Genomic DNA, 24,510 nt, shown 5'->3' with positions numbered 1-24,510 from the left:
CAGGTGCCAGGCCCTGGCGGGCACAGCCAGGCCAGCTCCACGCCTCCCCATGCCAAGAATGATTCTCCTCTCGTGGAGCTCAGCAGGAGCCACGTGTTGACAAACTGAGCCGATCTGGATCGGCAAAATTCACTCTTGGCACGGGGACAGGCGGCCGCGCTGCATGCCCAGGCAGCCGGCCCGCTGACGTGGCGCTGGCAGCGAGGCGCCTCCTGCCTAGCACACTTGTCAGGGATCTCCCGCTGAAGGCAGAGGAGACCGGATAAGGCCACTTGTTGCCAGTTGTTTATAGAGCACATCCAAAGCACAGGCTCTGTTCTCAAGCCACATAACGTTAACCAAAGGCCTTCTTTATCATATATGGCACCTTGCAAATAGAGTGGCTATTTATAAATAACGTAGTGCTTCTGCAGGAAGGCAAGCCATGCTCATGCATGCTAAAGGAAAAGCACACAAGTGCAAGAGGCCAGAGACAACACGTGTAGTGGGGCTGGCAGTGCTGGCCTAGGCTCACCCCGAGGGTCAGGCCCCATAGGATGACCCGTGGCCACCCCAGCTGCCTAGGGCTGCCAGTGGCCCCTCACTGGGCCCCGCGCCTCAGCGCTTCTGCGCAGCGAGGTCAGCTAAGCCTCATGGAAGAATCAAAAAGGCAGCCTGAGCAGGGGAGAAGGTTTGGGTTGCATCCTGTGCTGCCTTGGTAGTTCCTCCGCTGGATACAGACAAGCCTCAGAAAGGACAGAAATTCAGATCTGCTGACATTGTGCTCTCAGCAGCCTGGGGGAGGTGTCTGTCCTGAGTCAGGATGGCAACTGCCTCCCCCACAGACGCTGAGCTTTAATAAGCCTTCATGAATGTCAGACACAGAAAGGAGCTTTATTCTGTGGTAGAGAAAGGGTAATAAGGTGTTTTGCATTTTCCATGCAGTGGTTTTGAAGCGCATTTTCTGGCTCCAGACACAACACCACCCCTTCCCCACAGCACTGCTACATCCAGGAATCTCCCTCCTGAAGGCACCAGCCATCCTTTCCAGCACGAGCAGGATGGTTTGAAGTTTTCTGTGGTGCCCCCCTTGCTCTTTACACAAATGCTGGGATGTGTCAGCTTTTTTCTGTCAGGAGCAGGAGGGAAATGGTTCAAGGAAGCATCAGGAAAAACTTCCCCTGGGTTTGCACAGAGCATGGGGCTGGGGGAGAGGGCTGCAGCGCTCTGGGCACACAGGCGGTGTGCCCCCTTGCCTGCCCTGCTGGAGACCCCAGGGGCTTTGCAGCCACCACTCTCCTCACTTCACGACTTTGCCACGTTTCCTCTTGTAGTTCATGGACATAGATGAACAGGAGTAGGACCTGAGCTTCAGCTTTTAAAGTAAACTAAGGGACATGTGGCACAATATGAGGTTTACAACTATTTGGATCTCACCAGGCTATATTTGCAATGCTTGTGTCCCTGGACAAATGTTTCACCAGTATCTAATAAACAGCTGGGTACAGCAGGCACCTTAACTGGGTAAGAGCTAAGGCATCTGTGGGCACCAGCTTGGTGGTTGATTTACAGTAAATTAAACGATAATAACCACAACAATGACTACAGGTTCAGTTTTGTCCATGACCTTCCCTAGGTATCAGGAACATGAAGGAATTCAGCATATTTCACTGGAATGACAACCTACATGCAGGTCAGGATCTGACACACCTGTTTCCCCTGTGCCCATCTCATGTAATGCACATCAGGAGGAGTTGAGCCAGATGACATGCAACATCTGTGAATTTCCGATGCATGTCTTCAGGATGGACTCCAGCCCTGCCCATCTGCCCTGTTACTCTCCAATGAGCAAACCACACATTCAGATCCCAAAAACTGGGTGGTAAGGAAGGACCTCTGGGTTTCCTCACTACTCCATATCCTGCCATCAACACCACAGCTACTATTACAAGAGATTTCGTGGAGGAACTACAAGCAGCGCTTGTCTTGCTGAAACAAAGACAATGTAACACAAACTACAGCACTCGGTTATTCCCTCAAGACTGGAACATGCAGTCCAGTTGCACTTTAGGAAATGCTTTCTCACCCCCAAAACTCTGACCTCACTCCCCGTCACTTCTCCTGCTGCACATGTTACAGGTGTAAGTTACCCCAAAAAAACCTCTCTGTTCTATCAGGTGCTCTAAAGATGGATACAGAATTGCCCATGACTACTATTTCCCACACAACCAGACGTTAAATAAATAAATAAGCAAATTAATAATTAAGTTCTAAACTATCTTAATCAGTCTGTTCACTCACTGCGTACATTTTATTGGGCTATTCCACCATCCGAATTTCTAAAACAGATCAAGTAAGCAATGGGTTTCTCAAGAGAGTAGGTCTCCAAATCCTTTTCCTAAACTGAAAAGGATTTGCACGTCTTTTTTTTTTTTTTTTCTGCACAGATAGTGAATCTATAAGCAGCAGTAAATGTTTTGCTTTCCCTAAGATGAAGATAATCTAACTTGCCAGCTAAATATGACAGGCATTTCTTCAGAGCATGCTTAGCTACCTTGTCTGCAAAGCTGGGCAGCAATCCATGAAATTCTCCATGGGGACATCCCACTTAGCCAATTACTAATTCACATATTCAACTCCGAACGCTTAGATTTTCTTGCATGATTTGTCAAACATCCACTCTAGCTCTCTTGTTCTTGTCGCTACAGGTTTGTGGTTTAACTATACAGCTTTACAACAGTATTGCCCACTGGAGATACAGACTAATGGGGGCAGCAACTTGAGCCCACAGCTGGATCTCCCAGTTGCTCTGACTGGACTTGTCTGCTTACAGTAGAGGAAAAGTTTCAACTAGAACCCAGCTCACTTTCGTATTTATTTATTCAGAACTTTGTTTAGATAGAAGGAGCTCTGGAGGCAAATCTGACAGATCAGACACAATTTGTGAAGATACTAATTGCATGAAAAGAACAATTTTGCAAAAGACTTCCCATTCAAATTGACACAAAAAAAGGCATTTTTACCTTTAAGTAAAAAGGCAGAGCCATATATAACCTTAACATGACTGAAAGAGAAGGCTGTATAGCCATCTCCTTGTGAGCTGTCTCTCACACGTGAGACATAGGCACATATTGCATTGCATGATGCTCATGGGAAAGACTGAAGAAATAAATAAAAAACAGTCTACCAGTAGAGCTATGCATGTGGCAAATAGTACACACTGGTGCTATCAAGGAAGGTCAGTGATCCTGGCAGCCCCTGGTAAATCCAGTGACAGTGCACACCCATCTTGAGAGTACTATGCTAGAACCACAGATCTATACGTGGAAATTTTGATGTCTTAACTTCAATAGTGCCACTGCAGCTGAAACCACCATCTTTCTAATTTAAAATGCAGGCTAGTAAAGCTCTTCTTTAGACAATAACAATTAGTGTATTATTGCTCCATCCAGATGTATTTCATGATGCACTATAAATTATTCTGACAATTGTAAAAGAGAGTTGGACAGAAAGAGTACAAAAGCTTCATCTGGAGAATGAGCACTGGTGTTCCCGCAGCTTTCTGCAGCAGTCCAGCCACAGAACCAGACACCTTCCACATTCAACCTGTCTTTGGTCCGGATCTTGACAGACTTCGGCCCAACACCTTTTTTTTGGGTGAGGAAGTTGGGTGCTAAAATATATAAAGGATGTGATAACAGAAGTTATGTGTATTGACAGAATCATACCTGAGATATGTACTGGAGAAGGTATCAATTCCTTTTATCTCTAAAATAATCCCCAAATCAGCAAATTCAGTAAATTATGTGCTAGAATCCCTGCTGTACACTTGAATCATGGACAACGCAAATTCCATTTCAAATTACTTGCATGGCCTATTGCAAAGTAACATGATCTTGAATTTTGATTTTATGATTCTGATCACAACTTTATTAACATCGGGGTCCTGAATCCTACTCAGTTAACAAAACAACTACAGTGAAATTGACTCTGACTTGTTTGCTACAACTGCAATGGTACAGTCGGCAGAAGCAGCGTGCCCATGCCCCAGCCACTGCTCACAGTGCAGTGTATCGGTAGCCCATCATCATCACCTGTTGCACCAGAGGTGACAGGAGAGAATGTGTGCCTTTACCTCAGCCACCCCAGAAGATATAAACATCCCAGCAAAATAATTCTGGCTGGTACAGCGTGATCTTTTTGAGGAACTGATTTAAGTTTTCCCAGAAGAGAAATCTCATGACTTGAGCTTCTATTGAATTAGTAGAGTCTGCTAGAGCATTAACAAATCTTTAAATAATAAACCTAGACAAGTCCCACTACTTGATTTATTTCTTTTAAGAACACACATTTCATTTAGGTTTCTGTCTTGAGCCATAAGAAGTATGCCAATACTAATCAGTACACAATAACCAGAAACAACTCTCAGAAATGAGACCTGCCTAGTCACCTCACAAGTGTTAATTCAGAAAGCACAGGACAATGAAATTAAGCCTTGTCACCACCCACTATTTCACCCATAATGCAAGAGCGTAATTCAATTCTCAAATCAATGCGGGCAACATCTCATCTTGGTGTCAAACTAGGATGGCCTTGCAAGATGACTGTCCACTTGGTTATTAGAAGATCAACTCAACAAGTCTAGATGAGCTTACAAGCGCATTCAAGAGCTATGAACTCAAGCAACATACAAACAGACCTGGAGTGACTGCATTATGTATTAAATAAAGTACCTCATTGTTATGACTTGTGGAATGAGGTCAGGAGCTCACTGTAGTTTTTTTTTTCCAACTCCAATGAGAAGATCTGGGACCGAACAGCTGGATTTACGTGAGAAAAATAATTTCTTTGTCATTTTCTTTAAGTGTTATACCATGTGTGTTGACTTTCGTAATTCCAAAAAATACATGATGCAGGACCTAAATTTAAGTTCATGTACATCTCAACATGAATCAGATAATCTGAGAACATCTGATATGCCCTAAGTGTTAATGTATAAATATAGATCATGTTCATTACTGCAGTAGTCCTTCATGGTTCAAAATAAGCTTGATCTAAAATTGAAATGTCACTTTAAACAGGTATTTTAAGTATAAATACATGAAAGTAAACATCCTTAAAATGTGAAAGTTGGAGACTTTACACAGCTGGTTAGAGTGGCTGGTTATTTATCTTCTAAACTAGAGAGACTACAACACGACCTTCAAAAACCCTCATGAAAATTTTGTCAGGCTGCACTCTACAGTGTAAGTCTGCCAAAAGACTTCTAAGGAGCACTGAAAAGTCCTTTATTACAATTTTCTGAGACTTCCATGCAGCATAGCAGTTTATTGAACACTTGTTTTCCAACATTTTCCTCTTTGTTTAGAAATTAGGACATATAGGGAAAGACATCTACTGATTTGGAAAGGACAACAGCTCTAAAAGGAAAACTCCCCAGGGAATCAGTCATTTAACAAAACAAACAAATGAACTTTCCATACTTTGTTTCTATGTCATAAAACATTTCCAGATTGTTTTCCATTCAAATAATATGTTTTTAATATGCACTATGTTAAAGGAACTTAAAAACTAATTTCAAACTTCCTCTGTCCAGGAATCTCTGTAGTATCATATGTTATCATATGGATAGAGCCCTTTGCCAACAGTTCCATTTGTAAACACTACCTTGGATGTTTTCTCTCATACCCTTTCCATATTTCCTTTTCCTGTGCCCATATCCAAAGACTGAAAAGACTTTATTTAAGTAAAAAAAAAAAAAAAAAAAAAAAAAAGTTTATTATCAGTGTGTTCTAGTTCCCTACACGGGGAGATAAAAGTTACAGCTGTCCAGGCAGAAGTGTAAGAAGGGATAAAAGGAGCATTTGGCAAAAGAGAAGAAGGAAGAAATCTACATGATCTACATGTTTTACAAACAAAACCCAAGACATACAGACACCATAAGATACGACTGAATGAGAAGAAACCCTTACCATATAATGACCTGACTTCAAAAGTTTTGACATGGTTCCTTTTAAAAAGTCTTCTACAATCTTTTTATCACTACAGAACACAGAAGACCAATGGTGTGACTTGAACTGCTGAACAGAAAGTATGAGTAACTTTTCTTAAATGGAAACTAGAGCTTGACTTCATACAGTGCCTTTCATACTTAGTGCATTACAAATTGCTTTAAATACTGGCAGGCAAACAGCCATTATACACTCAAGAGCTCATACATAATAATACTTAGCATTTTTATAGAGCTTTTCATCTTCAAAGTGCTTTACAAACAACTCATTAATCTCAACCAACGCACCTGCAAAGTAGATAAATATCTGTACTGTGGGTGGAGAAAGAGACAGGAAGTTCACTGGTTATCCAAGGCCATGCACCACCAGCCTCAAAGTCCCTAGCTCCTGGCTTCTAGTCCTACAAATAACTTGAACACAGTCTTGTGTTGAGACTGTAACTCTTCAGCCATACAGCTGCAGGAGGACTTGCCTCACTGACAAGAGGATGCCAGCAGATGAGCCTACCATTCCTGATGCTGGCCAGCTCCTTAGGGCTGTTTTCTCCCACAAGAAATATCAACCCAGGGACGTATGAAGTCCAGACACCAAAGTGAGACTCATGATGCAGACTCTGAAGCTGATTCACCACCAAACAGCAAGGTGGCAAAGCTTCTACTTCAGCAAAAGCCTTGGTGTCTCACTTATTTCTCAAACTGCCACACATTTTCTGTGGCAGGAGACTCATACAATACAGACCAACAGAAAACTTAAATTTGTGGCCTCCAGGTACAGCCACAATACAAGAAAACAACTTCAGCTTCCTGCCTCAGGCAGTCTAATGACTCAAAACTCTGAATGAACTTTGGTTGGCAGTAACTCTCTCCCTTGCTGGCAACTGGAAAAAAAATCTTAATGGGATTTTACCACATGATTATACTTCTACTTTTTGATGCATAAAAATATCCGATATGATTTTATTCATGCCTTTTTTTAAACCTCAGAAGCACCAAGAATGTCAAACCTGGAACAGAAAAGAAGCCTGGGAGATGTAAACTGTAATACAATACATGTCACGTGCTACAGCAGACTTTCTATTCCCTTATCACAGGAACAGAATCACTGAATTTTTAGTAAAGGCATCTTTATTTCAGATGCTTGTTAGTCACTAGATTTAAATAAATAAATCTGTGAATCCTTATCTGTTCATTTTTCACATTTACGATGCTAGAGCTTAACATGTTCTCCAGCCACTGTAGTTCCTCCCACAGTAAACAGGTAAACAGCTCATGTTCAGAAAAATAAATTTCAGACAAACTGCTACAACAACAGAAGAACAAGAATTTGTTGAAGGCCAATTTTTCCACATTTTTTCTCAGGATATGAGGGAAAAAAAACCTTTTTCTCCAAGTAATGGTGTATATATAAAGTTAGATAGGTAAATGTGAGCAGTAAAAGACAAACGAATAATGGCAGAAGTGTATGTAGGTAGAATAATAACTAACATGTTCTGTCTGCTTGTCCCATCAACCTGGTCATAAAAACTAGAATAGGAACAACACAGCAGCTGTTAATTACCCTTCTCCTATCTTAATTTTCAAAATTGTACAAAAAAAAAAAAAAAAAAAAAAAAAAAAAAAAAACAAGGTCATACAATTCAAAGCAATGAGGAAACAACTCTTGACCATTGAGCAGAAATTACGAGTTGCCACATTTAGAAGAATTTTAAGATAATTCTTTTTTAAAAAAAAAATATTACAAAAGTACAGCTTCCCGTGGACATGAAGGATATATAAGAGCAAACTAAAAATAAAACATACAGGAAATGCAATTAAATTTAATTAGATTGACCAGTAACTCTCTCTCTGCACTCAAAAAAAAGTAAAAACATTTTTAAATACAAAAAATCCACCATGATAACATTCTGCTGATAAAATTATATGCAATGTTTGTATAATGCAGCTTTTCTAACAGAATGAAATAGATTAAAGGAGAGACGTACGAAAAAAAATCAATATGCATTGTATTCACTAAACTCTGAAAACATGAAAATGACAATGTAGTAAAAAAAAACACAACACATCAGAGTAGCACTAATGCTGCAACATTTTTTGTTATTTTGTTTAATAACTTGTCACTTTATTTGTAAGCAGTAATCAACAGATGCAAAAATAATTTCTTTTGTTGCCTGTACTTTTAGCTGCTCCTGTTTTCATTCTATTTTAAAAAGAATCTTTTCCCCTCATCATCAGCAGAGTAAAACCAGATTTTACTAGTGGTGAAGTACATTATCCATCAGCATAAGGTGATACTACGTAAAAACAACAAAGAAAATAATAAGAGAAGTCAATGCTTGAACACAGCTTTCCTTCAATTCCCTTGGGAATCCTGGTACTCTAGATCTTGGATTCCCAAGCAGAGGGGATCATGTTCATCAGCTACAACAACTCATCTGGGACTAAATCCAGGTAGACTGCTTGATGAAATATAGGCGCCATCAGGTAACAGGAGTGGTCATGGAGTCTACAGAAATGTGTAACTAAAAACTACAAAATGAAATTAAAACACTGCTGTAGCCAAACAGCCCCTTTCTACCGGATGCAGCAACTCTAAGTTAGAGAACACACAGAGCACAGACCACTACCTATATATTTTCTCGTCCTTTTTCACCTGTGTAATATGAGAGTTAGACTAAGCACACAAGTATGTTTAAACAAACATTTCTGATTTTAAATAGAAATACTTAGGAAAGGAACCACTGTGACAAATGCACACAGCTTGAAAAGACAAAGCAGAAATAAATAAATAAAATTTACTGTATCCTACTCCCTCTCACACTTCATTACTTCAGAATATTTTCAAATTAAAATTTAATGCTAATAAATATAGCAAGATCAACAGCACTGGGGTGTGGTGTTCAGAAGCACTGCAAGCCATCCAGCACTGGCACCTCATCACCCCAAACTGTCACAGAGAGGAAGAGCGAGTGAGTGTCTCTCCACGTGTGAGTTTCCAAGGGCTATGGGACTGTGCTTGTTCAGGAGTGGGAGAAGGAGAGCAGAATGAGAAAGAGGAAAAAATATACAATCCCAAATGGCAATTGAAGAGATCATTGTAATGAGGGATCGTACAGGCAATTTTAGCACAGAGAAGGCCTTGTACAGACTGTGTACATGATCAGTCGCTATTTTAAAATAACAGCTTGCAATGGAGCTGCAAAATTATGTCTGAACATTGTTGAAAATTCCTAAGCTTTCACTTAAATTTGCTCATGGATCACAACTGTCCAAAACAGAGCATCATATCTCATATGTACAAATATAATGGAAAGGAAACACAGCTTAGATTTCACAACATCGATCTCCACTGCAGCTTTAGCTGTAAATCCAAAACCAGAAGGAGCCTATCTTCAATTTGAATTCAGCAGAAACCCAAACTTCAGAAAAAGAAATGAAACTACCACAGCTCTATGTTGCTATGTTGGGGCAATTCACTGAAACAGACTTTTTTTTTTTTTTTTTTTTTTTTTTTTTGAGGGTAGCCTCAACCTTATCCTCCAATTATAGCTGTATGTAAAAAATCACACAAGAAATAATTGGTGTTGTATCAGAATAGAATAGTTCAGTTTCCCCTGCAGAACTGTTAACCACTTGTAACACAGAATTTCAGACCTTTATAGCTACTATGTGCGATGTCATTTTTGTGTACATCTTCAATCCATCTTCTGGTCTGCTTAGGGAAATTCGGCTTTATTACTTTATCAAAATCTGGAAAGCCACTTCATATACATCCACTTTTAAACTATGTGTTAACCTGGCAGCTTAGAAATAGCAGGCATTAGTGCAGGCTTCAGACTCCATTTAATTCTCCCAATGACACTCTTACACAAGACCCTCCGCAAATTACTCCCTTGGCACTACAGTTTCTCCATCCATCAACTGCTGTTAACAATTTCAGTCCCTTTTGTCTGCTGTAGATACCTGGGCTGCGAGCTCTCTGAGGCAAAACCTGTTACACTATATGCTCACGTGGCATCTCATCCTGTTACTTCAGTTAGAGAAGCTATCTGCTTTAAAATACAGTATCACTCACAATTTGAGATCCAGAATTTCTTCAGCAATGTTTCAGTCCTTTATCCTTTCTCTTCAAATGCTACATATTGCAGTAAACAAGCTCAGAGACAACCAGAGACCTGTCATATACTATACCACTGTTCCTGATGTTTTAAGTAAAAGAACATGCAAGAACCAAAAAGCCAGACTTCACTTGCAGTTTAACCCTGCAAAAAGGCTTGTCAGGGTGATCTTATGATGCAGACTTCAGAGGCCTGGATCTTTTTTATTAAACTGATTCCCTAAAGCTCATGAAGCAGTATCTGTGATATCACCGATACACTATATCTATGCAGAGAAGGCTGAATCAGTCATTTAGATCTCTGCAGAGCAATGCTAAGGCTCACATGCTAACACCACTTCTGTTCTGAGGATAGATTTCAGCCTGAAGAGACTGACCGCTTTAGAAAGAGATGGAGCAAAAGAGGTCAGAACAAGTTTGCCTGTCCCAAGACAACATTGAAATACAAAGCACAGACACAACTTTGTTTCAGACTTTGCATTCTACTACACAGTATTATTTTAAGCCTTTGCTTATATATCTGAAGCCAGGCAAGGAAATGGCACGCAAGGAAAGCAAAGTGGAAGTGGTGCATGCAAACAGGGAGTGCTCATCCTAATGTCTAACTCTGAAGATTGAGTACTGTAAAACTGACTGTGTAAAACACAGCTGAAAGCCAAGTTCCTGTAATGGGCCACATCAATTTCTTAGTAGAGGCCTTCCCAGAACATCTGGGCATTTTCCTTCAGGGTCAGTAGCCCACAAACACAGCTGGGCGCCAGCCTTCACAGTAAATCACTGCACCAGGGCACTGAGCTGCTGCAGGCTGTAAAAGTCTCAGAGCTCTGTGATGGAAATAGAGAGAAAGAAGCTCCCTTCCATCTAGGAAAATGTCCAGCGCAATGTTAAGAAGAGATACTCTGCAAAAAGGAAAAGGATACATCTAACATGTATTTCCCAAACAGTTCAATTTTGCCAGGATTACAGCTGGGCTTACCACACAACTGCCAGTATCTAAAAATGTACCTGTCCAATATATTTATCACAGACTGAATACTGGCTGATACAGGATACTGTCTGGGACCTGGCCACCCAAGGCACAAGGTGCACAGAGCAAAAAAAGCTTTCATAAAACTGCTGGAACTACGCACTCTTCGGGGACTAGTTATGAATTTTGTCTTTGTGTGGATATTAGCTATAGCCACAGTGGTGACGCTCTGGCACCAGGCCAATGCGTAGCCTTCCACAGAGAAGATGACCACATACTGGGGCAAATGGCTTCATGAGGGGGCACAAATCAGCAGAGCTGATTGTAGCAGAAAGCTCCAAGTTTCTGCTGCTAGGTGAGCCAGCTGCTGCATGGCGACGGCAACCTTCTTCCCCCTCCCACCCACATTTGCAGCTGTGGGCCAAAAGGCCCAGGGAACTGGCTAAGGCCGCATGGCCTCCACTGCAGTGGCTGGTCTGTGGAGAGGTGGACAAGGTGATCCAATTCTCAGCCACGGCTGGACACCTGCAGAGGACAGTGCTCCTTTTGAATATTGTCTTGGCTGATGCCGATTGAGAAAAAGAAGCTATCAGGGAAACCGCGCCCTACCAATCCACCCCCAGTTAGAAGTGATATATCTTGTCAGAACAAAGGCTCTGTGTGCTGCCAACAACACATTACCTCTCAGCTGAAAGAAGAGAACAATTAAACACTTTATTGAAAGGGGAATATTTTTTCTCTCATGCCTCAAACCATGAAAGTATATGTCTCCCTGAGAGTTACTCATTGCTGCACTGTTGAAATGGGAATAATTCCTTGTCTGCCTGCTTATTTGCAAGACAGGGATGGAAATACCTCAGGATCATTTGAAAATGTTAAAAGTGTACTACGATCAAATGGTTTGAACTTCCACCGTGCATCATTTGCAGCTGATAATGCTAATGTTAAATCCTGGAGACATGAGTCTGTCTACAAATTAATGGAAAATGTGAATTAACATTTGCTTCCAGCTAATTGCCCAGCTCATATATTGCACAGTGCAGCCAAGCATCATTTGATCTTGAAAACTCTCTGACAAAAGTTTTCAATCACTTTTTCTCATCTGCCAAAAAACCTTCAGACTTATCGGACATATTTCATTACCAGTCTGGAATACCAGGCAATGTTTAGTCAAGTCCCCCAAGACTGATATCTGTATATTGTACTTTTTTTTTTTTTTTTTTTTTTTAATGAATTAGATAGCTTTAAAGTATTAGAAGTTACCATAGATGAGGACTAAATATTCGTAAATTTTTGCACTGTACATTTCTAATTTTAACAGTGATGAAGATATGGGTGAAAAGATTTTTTTTATATTTGAATATCAACAGTGCTGAGAAATTTTTTATGATTCATTCTTAATATGAGAATAATCTCATATATGCTAAAGTTTATGGGTACACTTATGAAAAGGTAAGCTGCTTTCTTAATTTTACTCCTATTTCAAATCTCATTACCAAAAAGATGGAAACAGACTGATTCAGTAGCATATGACAATTCAAAAACTTGGCATTCATGTTTCGATTTGACAGAGAGGGAAAATAGTCCTCTGCCTTTGCAGGTGGTGGAAACTAAAGAGGTTTCAGAAATATATTACTCAGTGAAGTTACAGATTTGACCTTGACGGTGTTCCTAAAATCAAAAAGCCATGAAATGGGATATTTCCAGCAGGTACTTTATTAATCTATTTATTTAACCACCTCTCAGATGTTAACTCTATAGAATGTTTCTGTATGCTAGCATGTAGAGTTCACCATTAAATGATACTTTGAAAGTTGACTGTCTGTTTTACCATATTAAATGGCAAAGCCATATCTGATCACACAGAAAAACACATGTGAAATTAAATATATACGCTTTATCTAGAGAATGTAAACTAATTGCTTCATAATGCCTCAGTTACTTGTCTACATCTTTTCCTATTAGTCCACTCTCTGCAGGGTCTGAGCTAACATTTCTGATTTCTGTGGTGCTTCAGAATAGATTATTTTCTTAAAAATATCTTATTGGAGAAGAGGTTGTTACTCCTTTGAAATACTCAATTTTGCCTAGAGTAGCTCTGAAGGATAGACAACACTCAGCCACGCATCATTGACAAGACTCGCAAACTGAACAGATCTATATGGCCCAAACAAAATGCATTGTAATATTGAAAATGATACTAATTTAAAAAGACCTCTAATGAGATTCAGCAGTTCTAGGCAAACTTGGATTTGCATGGCTTTGAAGCCACAATGCAACAAAATCATACTCCAGCTATGCCCCCCTCTCTGCTTTTTTGGGGGGGAAAGATTTAAAAGCATATATTTATGTATCTCCTCTTCATGTTACTAAGGGAGGTGAAAATAATAAAATTCTCAGAAAAATCTTAAAAACTAACATTTTGAAATGGCTATGCATACAAATAAGAAAAATATCTCACAATAACTCTGGTACTGGACATAAAAACAGCCCAAAGAAGAAATCTACTGCTTCTACACATGAGCAGGGGATGAAGGCTTATTTGCACCTGTTTAGGATGCTTGCACAATTTTCTGCAAGTATGCAGACTAGGTAAAGCACAAGCAAACATACAGCCTGTGTACACAGACTACATATCTGAGAGATGTATCACACACCTTCAATCTACAATAACTTAATCTTAAAAGTCTGGCAATAACATGCAGTGTAGATGGAACACTCATTCATTGGTAGACAGGGAAGCAAGATAAGAAATCAGTTCTATCAGTATTTAACACAGTAAGTGACTTGTTTTACAAGAGATGTCTTCTCATCAATTATTTTCCCATGGCTCCAAGTCCTGAAACTTCATTACAAGCAATTAGGGGCTTCTACTCTACAATAATTTACTTGCCTAAAATTAATAGATCAATAAAAGATTATTATGCCTTAAATCATAGAAATTTTATTTGGAGACATGCAGTTCTTTGACGTCTTCTACTTTATTTTATTACCAATGAACATCACAAATGCAATTATTGTAATACTTAAGACTATCGTAGTAGACCATTTACAAGCCCATAAATCACCATATAATCACTATCATTTATAAGTACAAACCCTGACAGGCCAACATACCATTTGATGTCTGTATTCCGTCTATTTCTTAGTTTTCTTTTACAAATGGTAAATGCAATTGGCGCTGCTATGCCCCTCACACTCTTATCAAGTTGTGTACCTTCTCCTTAGGCTGACGGTATTGCAATTCTGACACTAGCAAGACAGGGACTGTTCAAATAAATTGTCTGATATGCCTAACAAAAAATCACAAACTGTCTTTTTAACTTTCTGCAAGCACAATCATTCAACTTCTCTTTTTCAAACATATTAAAGTTTTTTTTATGATAGCTTAATTCCTTATTTAAAGTATTTAAACAGTATACAAACTTCCAAGATCTCTGCTTTTCAAGTGTGCTAGAAACAGTTCCATAATTACGAAAATTTTCTTTTCATCATTTACAGAAATGTAACATCAGAGGTATGAAGAGATACCACATAAGGGGCTATCAGAAAGTAATTTTCATTCTATTTAGGTAGAATAGATTCCCTTAGGTGAGCAGAAATCTAATTTAAATTACTTCTGTCTTTCAATATTTGCAAATTAAATTATACTGAACTGCCCAATTCAGGGAAAATTGGATTTAGCTTAATCAGTCTTGTCTGAACTATGACAGTTTTGCTTTTTCAACTTCTGGAAATATGCATCCACTAGGGGAACTGAGTAAGTTTTGATGTCTGGAGGGAGGGATGAAAGCTTAACAAATTTAAATGGCTTGGGTCTATTAACTGGATGATAGACACAGTTTCCAGGTGTGGATGCAGCTGGAGGCAGTTGTACTGGTCACACATGACCACAACAATATCCAGAACAAAGTCTGCAGATGAAGAACTGCTGAAGCAAGAAATCAAGAATAGTATGAATTTGTACAATAAATTTCAGTTAATTTGAGATTCAAAACAAAACAACAACAAAAGACATTCTATGGTACTACATACTACAGATGTGATTCAGTTTCTAACTGGCACATGTGAAAGCGTAAAGGTTTTGACTGGTGTCAGAAATAAAACAAATAAGAGACTCTGAAGGCCAAATGCCACAGATCTTCCCAGTGTTCAGCTGAAGCTCAGATTCTAAGATTCCAGTCAAACTGAAATTTCCTTATGAATATGAGCCTTCATCAATGAAAAAATTGACGTGGCTCTTGTGCCCTGCAAAACTCAGGATTAACTGTGAAAAAAGGCCGCTATATTCTCAAAAGTTTGAAAAGACTTGAACAGAACAAAAAATAGAAGTACAGCAGAAGATCATTATCAACAACATGAGAAAACGGATTGAAATTTTATGTCAGCTGCAAAGAATTACAATATTGTGCTTTGGCTGAAAGATGAAGAATTTACAGTCTTTTTTTTTTTTAAAAAAAAATCAACTCATACAAGTCTTTCATTGATACCATTGTAATGCGGTTCTTTCTATTCACACGTTTAAGATTTTACAACGGAAGCCAAAAAGAAACACTCACTTAACTGTATGCCCCAAATAACCTCCAGTCTTATTTAATCTGAGACAAGGAAACACTGAGGGGAAGGAATGAGAAGTAAATAACGTAACACCAGTAAGAAAACACATTTATCAGCGAGGTACAGAACCGCGTACAATTGCTCTGATGTGTTACCAAGGCAGTAAAGCACACGGGGCTGAATCGCTTCTGCTGGGCTGTGGGAGAAAAGGCGCCTTCAGGAGGACCTCGCTGTGAGGGAAGACAGGAGCTGAAGAGCCTCTACATGCACGCAAAAGTTACGTGACTCAGGCGGTAAGTACAGGAAACGTATTAATTTCAGTCAAGTTATTATTATTTTTATTTATTTATTAATCGAAGACTAAACTTCTGACAGGAACAGTGCCGTAACACACTCCCGCGGCCGCAGAGCGGCCCGCCAGCAGCCCTCATGCTCCCGGTACAGCGCACACCGGGCCGAGCCCTCCTCGCCGCCTTGCCCCTTCGGACGGCGCCGAGCCCCACGCTCCCGGTGCCGCCGGCCCGGCCCGGCCGGGCTCTCCTCCAGCAGGCACCCTTCAACCCTGCCGGGGGACGCAGCGCCGGCACCGCGCGGCCCCGAGCTGCGTACGCGGGGCTCCCACCGCCCGCGGGACGAGCCCTTCGCGCCCCGTGCGCTGGGGCCGGCGGATACGGCTCTCTGGTAGCTTCTCCTACTGGCGTCAGCCTCCCCACCGGACAGCCAGCGAGCCAGCCAGCAGCGGGCTGGCGCGCGCAGCTCCGTTTAACGGGCGGCGCCTGCTTCCCGCCCCCCTCCTTCCCTCCCCGCCCCGCGGCGGCGCGCTCACCTCCGCCCCGCAGCACGTTGACAGCTCTGGGCGCCGCCATCTTGGCCGCATGGGGCGGGATCACGTGGACGCGGCAGGCGGGCTGAGGCGGGAGCCGTCCTGCCTCGCGCCGGGGCCGTTGCGCGCGCGCTGCGTAAGGCGAGTGCCGCCCGCGGCCGTTAGGGCAGGGCCGCGCCGAGGCCCCGCCGCCTCCCCCCGGGGCGAGGCCCGCCGCGCCCGTCAGCCCAGTCAGGGCGCAGCGGGGCGGCAGCGCCCCCTCCCCGCCCGCCCGCTGTGGGGTCTGTGAAACGCGCAGGGCAGCTCTCCGCTGTGCCGAGTTTTGCGCGGTGAAGCTGAGGCGTAACGCCCCGCGGTCTGTCAGCTTTCCAGCAGCGAGACCGCCACGGGGGCCGGCGGTCTCAGGAGGGCTGCAACCATGTCGCTCCCCGAGTGCTAAAGTTACCTCAACGTTTTATCAGAGTTCTTTTAAAATTTTTTCTTTCCCCCTGTACTTTTTAATTCCGTTGTAGTAAAGTAGCTTTTGTGAAGAGAAGAATGAACCACACAGTCCAGAATGCTGATGTAAGTTTTTGCTGTTCCATTTGCTGTAGAGACATATGCAGAATATGAAAGAGAAAGCTTGAACCCTAAAACTCAAATATTTCTCAGTTTCATCAGCACAACCAATTGTTATGTATTTCAAAAGGATCTAAAAGAGCAAACCTTTCATTAGAGTGTGTCTTTCCAATATTTTTAGGTATAAATGACAATTAACAAGAACAGACTCAAAGCCCAAGGCAGATAGGAATGGTGATGCTATTTACCCCCATTATTTACTCTGGAAAAAGCTTGAAAGATGTATGAAATAAAAGTTACACTATAAGAATTTTTTTGCCTTTAAAGAGCAAATACCATCAGTTCTCTGATAACAAAGAAAGGTGCTGCGGTCTTCTCAGTGGTCCTGTGTAGGCATCACTAGCACAAGTGCATCGGCTGATTAGCTGCCACAGCACGATAGGCGGCCTATCATGTAGCTTATATCCAGACCACACAGCAGTTTAAAGATCGATACAATATCTTGCACTGCCTCCAAAAATGAAACAATTCACTTTGTACAGCCACATTCCGCACCAACTAACACGTTTCATGACAGTTATTCAGTGAGGGCACTATGATAGGATTTTAACAGAAGAAAAATAGAGCTAGAAATAAGTCAAGAAACAGCATTCCTAAGCTGCCTAGTTACACCTCATGAGCATCATTACCAGCTACTCCCTGGTGAGAGGTACGTACACATTTAATTTGCAGAGCAAGTCTTTTCCTTGTAGCTAGTTCAACAACATAGTATGGTTTTTCAGGAGTTTGAATTTCATCAGGCACCATCTTATCTTATTTTTCCTCTTGGCAAGGCTTTAGGAATGCAGATACCCAGTGACTGGTACTATGATGATGTACAGCTTAAAGCAATCACACATTATGGCTGCTTCGCATACGTAACTACATGTCTGCTGGCGTGGGAGTGCTTATGTGTGCCTGTAGAGAATAGCATACTTCACATAAAAGTAGACATGGATGATGAGTAATTCACTATCATCTTTTCCTGAACTGTTGCTGAACGAGAGAAACAAAATGCCCTAAGTTAACCTAGTCTCACCTATCTTACGTGAGTCAAATATTTCCTGCTTGAGAGAATCAAAGGCCACTGAGAGAGAAAATAAAGCAAATATTTGGCTTTTGTCTGTTGCTATAAGACTGTAATTCCATATTGTAACAGCTTGAAAATGGGTTGATGGCATAAGAAAATGCAAGAATTGGATAAAATGCTAGAATCACGGTGCTGCCACCTTTGTAATTACCATGTCCTTAAGCGTTATTTCACAAATACTTGCAGTTAGTGGTTAGACTGGACCAGTTCCTTTTGCAGATCAGAAACCAAGAGAAGATTGATCAAAGGTCTTCTCAATTGTTTTACCTTCTAAGAGAACAACTGGTCTGCATTTTTTGCAATCTCTGGATTAATCTTAAAGTCTAACAACAGTCATTATTTGGTAGTCTTAAATTTGTACTTAGATTAGAATTTTCTCCTTTTACTAAGGAATACAAATAACAGATTTAGGTTTGTTAGGAAGTTTATACCAATGAAACAAGGATGAATATCTCAGAAAAAGGAGAGAGACTCAATATTCTAACACAGTAAATCCGAAGAATCATACTCTGCTGTTTTCAAGTCCTGTTACCAAAATAAAATGTCACTTATTCCTCATGTATATAACTGTATTTTGTTCACATTTGGCAAATCCTCTGAAATGTTTGAGATGACCAGTGGTGCTTTGAGTTGTCCTGAGCTTCATGTTGAGAAGCAGCTTTAGAGAAATCACTTTTTAGCTGGGCTCCAAAAAAAAAAAAAGCAAAAGACATGCTAAGGAAGACATAACATTCATTATGCTTTTAATTGGAAAGGTGAAAACAGCCTGTAACAGTCTATAAAACGTCAGAGGTATGGTTCATTAATACATGAAACCTTATCTAGAACAATATAGAAATATGCTTCTAGTTAAAGTATAGCAACTGGATACTTCTGGGTTTAGGCTCAAACTCCTTAGACTTTCCTATCTGAGCAATCTTAAGAGATTATTTAGTTAACAGCATTTTTTGCTAGTCAGGCTTGTGCTGTTAGGGTCCTGGTCTAATCACAAGTAGGTGTCCTTTTTTCAGCACTTGTGTTTATCTGATCCATGGTGAGAGAGTTTGAAGACCCAAACCCGAAGATAAATAAATAAACACACTACCTCTACGGGGGGGGGGAATAGTAATAATAATTTTGTGCTAGTTTAATTCCATGGAACAGTTCATTGTGAGACCAAATGAATGCCAGTGCTGATGCCCAAGAAAGTGCAAGTGCACTAATGTGTGGCTGGGAGGCTGCAGTGTGGGCCACTCTGATTTACGGTGGCTTTATGTGCTGTGGAACAATTCTTAATCATTACCACTTGCCAACTAATCAAGAAAATCTAGTGATTCTTATTTTCCATTATGCTCCTGGCTTATTGATCCCGGGTACTTGCGTGCTGGTCCTGGAACGCATCTGGTATCTCAGTGAGACAGCCCAGCATGCTAAACTAGCTAAAGCCAGTTCATTTTTTTTTTTTTTTTTAATTATATTTATTTATTGTGATGGTGGTGGTGTTTTTTTTCCGCATTTCAGTGGGGTGAGTTGGCTCACTGAATAATCAAAGACAGGGAAGTGGAGGAGCATGTAACTAGGAGTGGGGACCGCTCCTTGCAACAGGAGCTAAGTTATGAGGTTGCCTCAGGTAGTCTTGCTGAAACGTGTCCTTAGAGAAGACAGACAAGAACAGGAGAGCGTGTAGCAGCAGTGAGGCAAGCTTAGGTCCCATCTGTATGAATAAGCTTTCTAGTGATACCTGAAGTTCTCAGACTTTGATACATATTGTCATTTGTCAGTGAGCAGAAAGCATTTAGAAGCTGCTCCTACATCAGCAATACAAAATGTATACAATCAGGCAAAGCTACACTGAACTGTTACAGCTCTAAGGAAAGCAAAAGGCATGCTCACAGTCACTATCATGTTAAACTTACTCTAGGCAAAAATTTTATCTTTTCCATGAAACTATGAAAGTCTCAAAAATATGAAAACTCCATACAATTTTGAGGAAGGCTTCACTGGAAGAAAAGCATCTAAAAATAGCAGATATTGAACATGGAACACCTCCCTTATTGTCACACCATTTAGAAACAACAGCAGCAACAAAAACCAACCTGGAAGTCAAGCTCTTCCCATTGATATAGATTTCCTTTATGGTTGATCTCTTCTGCTCAAACTGTAAAACAACCTTAAATGGAGCACATACCCCCTACCTGAGGAATGCTTACAGCATTATGTGTTCTTTATTTGCTGAAGAAAGAAGCTAGTGCTACTTTAGGAAAAAAACAAAGCACAGTTCTGCTCTTGCTGTATAGATTTTTTGCAATGGCAAAGAGGGAATTCTGAAACACTACTCCCGAGACCATGCCTTCATTATGTCATTACCTGAGATTCCTTCCATTTGGGTGGGAGTCTTGTATCTGCAATGAGCTTTGAAGAACGGAAGGATTTTTTTTTTTTTTTCTTTTTCTATTTGCTTCTCTTGACTGGAGAAGTAAAACTATTTTGAACATGGAAATCCAGGAATTGTTAGATCAATGATCCTTTTCACACTTACTTGTACCATTATAGGTCTAAAAGGAGGCTCCTACAGCATCTGTAGTCTCATTTCTAGCAACACCTGTTACTGTAGCCTTCAGCACAACAAACAAATAGTGGGATAAACAGTTATTTGAATGAGAAGTTTTGAGTGCTGGTATTTGTATTATTTTTCTTTTTACACTGTAGGAAGATTTGAGAGGGACCAGCCCATTCCTACAATTTTCCCTCCAGAGATAGAAGCCAGTATGATGGCAGCTAGCATGCCCTGCATGAGTGGGGCTTGCATCTATTTATATCGCTTTGTGCAATAGCCTTCTATTTTCACTAGTTGCACTACATTTCTAGCCCCACCATTCCAAATACTTCCCTAATAGCCATTTGTATATGAAACATTTTAATAGATAGAACTCATGGTTTGATTGAAATCTTTGTGATCATTGGAGGACGGACTAGCAATGTAAAATTACTGCAGATATTGATGGCATGGGGAGAAGTGTTCCATGACTTTTAGTTGATTTTTTTTTGAGAAAACTGAAATGTCTGCAACAGATATTTGCTTATCAGATTTTAATATTTTACCATGCTGTCTTTTTGTCAAGTTCAAATTATCTTAGCAAGCAATGTCTCACAAAGCAGTAGCATTAGAGAATAATGTTATTTTCAATTTCAAAGCTGAGGTTCCAAGCTTCTAGGTGATAGGATTAGAAATATAACATGTATTTCTAGTTCTAACAGTTTGAAACTGATGAAATCAGGTCAGAACTGACACTGAGAAAAAAGTAAAATGGCAAAATACACAACATAAGATTTTCAAGTCTTCTAGTGTCTGACAGTCATACAATATGATAAAGGAGAAGCATAAAGAGCAACAAAGTCTCAGTGAGAGACAAAAAGGAATTGAAAAAATGACCTATATAAACAGACGTAAATCCTTCGTATAGACATTATGGGTGCTTACCCTCCTGCCGACATTGCAGAGAGAGACAATAGGTCAGTTTTGAATTGCCTAAACTGCCACATAACAGCTTTGTGTGTTTGCTCAGAGGAGGCATGGACATTTATGGCCCAAGATACTGCTTCAGTTATATAGACCTTTATTCCCACTACTGCGGTAGTTAAACTGTCCTTTAAATCCTGTAACTTCAGAACTTTCTCAGTTCTGAAACTATAGGTATTTTGCTGTATTTCTTCAGGTTAGTAGCTGTGGAACTAGAAATTTTATGGTATCTGAAGTCTGGAACATCTATTTTTCAAAGTACAGGAGAGGGAACAGTTTGACCAAGGTTGCCAAACAAACGTTTTTCAGATCTTCGTTTCTGTCTTAGGATAAAATCTCACTTATATAGACTGGAGTTGCTCAATATTATTCTGTATTTCTGCTCTTCATATACATTATGTTTATGTGCAATGTATCTTTTCCTTCTGTCAATAGGAATGAATGTGGCTGGCCAGTAAGTTTGTGGGAGCTAAGAGAAGTGGAGTTATGAATAACTGCTGGAATCTATGATCCCTTGATGACTACTAAGAGAAAGCTACAGAGGAGAGGCAAGTTGTCTACCTGCATAATAACATAGGAATATAAAATTAACTAGGGGAATTTAGTTCTCTGGCCCAGACAGAACCTAAAGGAAGACTGGTTAAAAACACAGACAGGAAGCACTGGGTTGCAAAATGCACATGTACTGATGCCTTATGGAGCCTGGCAAATGGTGCAATCATTGCAAGCAGCTGGGTACAGTAAGTTCTGCAGAGTTTGAGCAGTGTTTATTTCTGGCTTTAGGAAAGAAGGGCAAAGCAATTGCATAAAAACTTTAAAGGACTTACCCAACATCTCTCTCACTACCTGAGACACACACAGGGGAGTAGAATGGAATGCCTTTGCTTTGGCTAGTCCCTCATAAGGCCTTGTGTATGTGGGGCTGGCAGAAGGGCACAGGAATCACTCTCTTCTAGGAGGATTGTGTAGTCAAATACACAAAATAAGGTTTTAAAACAATACATATGGAAGGGTTAAAAATTTATCTATTTTGCAAAGAAATAAGTTGATCTAACTTCATGGTTACTAGCATCCCCAGAATGTCTCACTGTTGTTCTGCAAGGTGACAGTCTCTCTCAGAGTGAAACCTATTTAGTTGGCCACCAGAGTTACGATGTGGCTTCTGACTGTGATAAAGGGGAACACTGTTACATTATCAGGCATTACAATTGGAATAAAGTTCTGTCCCATCCTTTCTTCCTAAATATTTGAACTATGATGTCTTTGAGAAGTATTCCTGTCCAATCCTTAGTGAGTTACGACATCCTCCACTCTTGCAGAGGAAACATAGAACTACATAGAACTAAATTTGGAACTTTACTGTTATTCTCCATGTTTGAATGTTAGTTCAAGCAGACTCACCCCAAAAACCTACAGAACTAAACTGACACATGCTCCCCAAGCAGAAGCGTCAGAGGAACCACTACTGTTCTCTAGCTGTTACATAGGAGATTACCTCTTTCTGTCTGCCAAGAGAAAGGATAGTCCAGACACTTCTTTGGTCACTTCAGGAAAAGTCATCATCAGGGCTAGTTTAATTTTGTGATGAATGTTATTTCAGGTAATTGGCTTAATTAAGTGTAATGGATTAGGGAGTATCACACAGTCTTTCCTGGCAGCAGCACTGCAGAAGCTGTAATCTGCTATCCTCCAGGATAGCAGGATTCAAAGTTTCTGTATCCCAAAGAGGCTGCTTATTCATTGTCTTGGTGTCAAGAGTTATTAACAAGATAGTTCCCAAACAATTCAGAATATTCCCAGACCATGAAGAAATCATGCTCAGACTAAAACAGCACCTTTACCACAAAAAGACGTGGACTCACTATCTCACTACTTTTAGACTCAAGAAAAAGAAAATATTCCAATAGGTTATGAAAAGATGAGTTTGCTCCAAGAGGTTTCACAGCTTGTCTAAGAAAAATTGTTTTATGCATCTTTCTAAGTAGCTTCTTTTGTATCTACCTTCCACCATCAATGGAATATTAGTGTTTACCATCTATAACATTTCATTACATTGTTCAGCCTTTTTAGGATTATCCATATACCCTGGGGGCACAACAGACAAACCTGTCCCACAACAGGTGCTAAGCAGGAGCAGACCTGCAAGACTCTGCCTTTCTATTCTCCCCCCCTGTAGGAGTAACAACTTACAAAGAGGGAAACAACATTCAAACAATATAAAGGGGCAAACAGACAATCAAGTGTTTTTTTTTTCCTTGTTAGTCCTACAGTTTAAAGTCTTAAACTTCTTCCATCTACCTCATGAATGACTTCAGCCTCTGTAATGCAAAAGGCGGTGTTATTATAACATTTTCAGTAGACTTACTGAGAGACACAAGTGCAGAAAACTGAATTAAAACACAATTCTTACACCCAACTCTCCCATTTGGTTTAACATCAACACCTGAGCATGCTCAATGAAAAATAAAATGAAAAAACTCAAACACCACCACTCCTCCCCTTCTACTTTCAGGGATTACTACTAAGCTCAGGAGATCTCTCTCATTATCACCATTAATGATTATACTAGTTTTTGATACTGCTGTAGGTGAACTACATCATCATACAGACAAGATATCTTGGTAAATAGCCTATACTCAGGAAGTGTGCTGGACAGACCAAAGAACCAGCCTTGTTACTTGTTCATATAGCATTCAACTAAAGAGCACGCAGGTGTACACGGCATTGTAAGACCTGAGTAAAACAGCCTGAGAAGGATCAAGTTAGGAGAAATAAGACAACTGTAATATAAGTATCACATATCTTGCTATTCAGGTATCTGTTAACTCTTGAGGCAAAACAGAAGGGTAAAAGAAAAATCAAACAATTGAAGTG

The 24,510-nt window shown here is 40.4% G+C and overlaps 1 protein-coding gene across 1 annotated transcript in view; it reads right to left on the bottom strand.

Annotated features, from left to right (window-relative positions):
* Window positions 1-16,574, bottom strand: part of METAP1D (methionyl aminopeptidase type 1D, mitochondrial) — a 46,545-nt gene extending 29,971 nt beyond the window's left edge. Inside the window, exon 1 of the mRNA XM_035331939.1 lies at window positions 16,454-16,574. Within this exon, the coding sequence (XP_035187830.1) occupies window positions 16,454-16,493 (40 nt within the window). The 5' untranslated portion in view covers window positions 16,494-16,574. The remainder of the gene's footprint in view (window positions 1-16,453) is intronic.
* Between the last annotated feature and the right edge of the window lie 7,936 nt (window positions 16,575-24,510).

This window comes from Oxyura jamaicensis, chromosome 7 (genome assembly GCF_011077185.1).
Source record: "Oxyura jamaicensis isolate SHBP4307 breed ruddy duck chromosome 7, BPBGC_Ojam_1.0, whole genome shotgun sequence".
NCBI lineage: Eukaryota > Metazoa > Chordata > Aves > Anseriformes > Anatidae > Oxyura > Oxyura jamaicensis.
The sequence above is the reverse complement of the archived record's forward strand: the minus strand, read 5'-3'. Positions and strand labels throughout refer to the sequence as shown.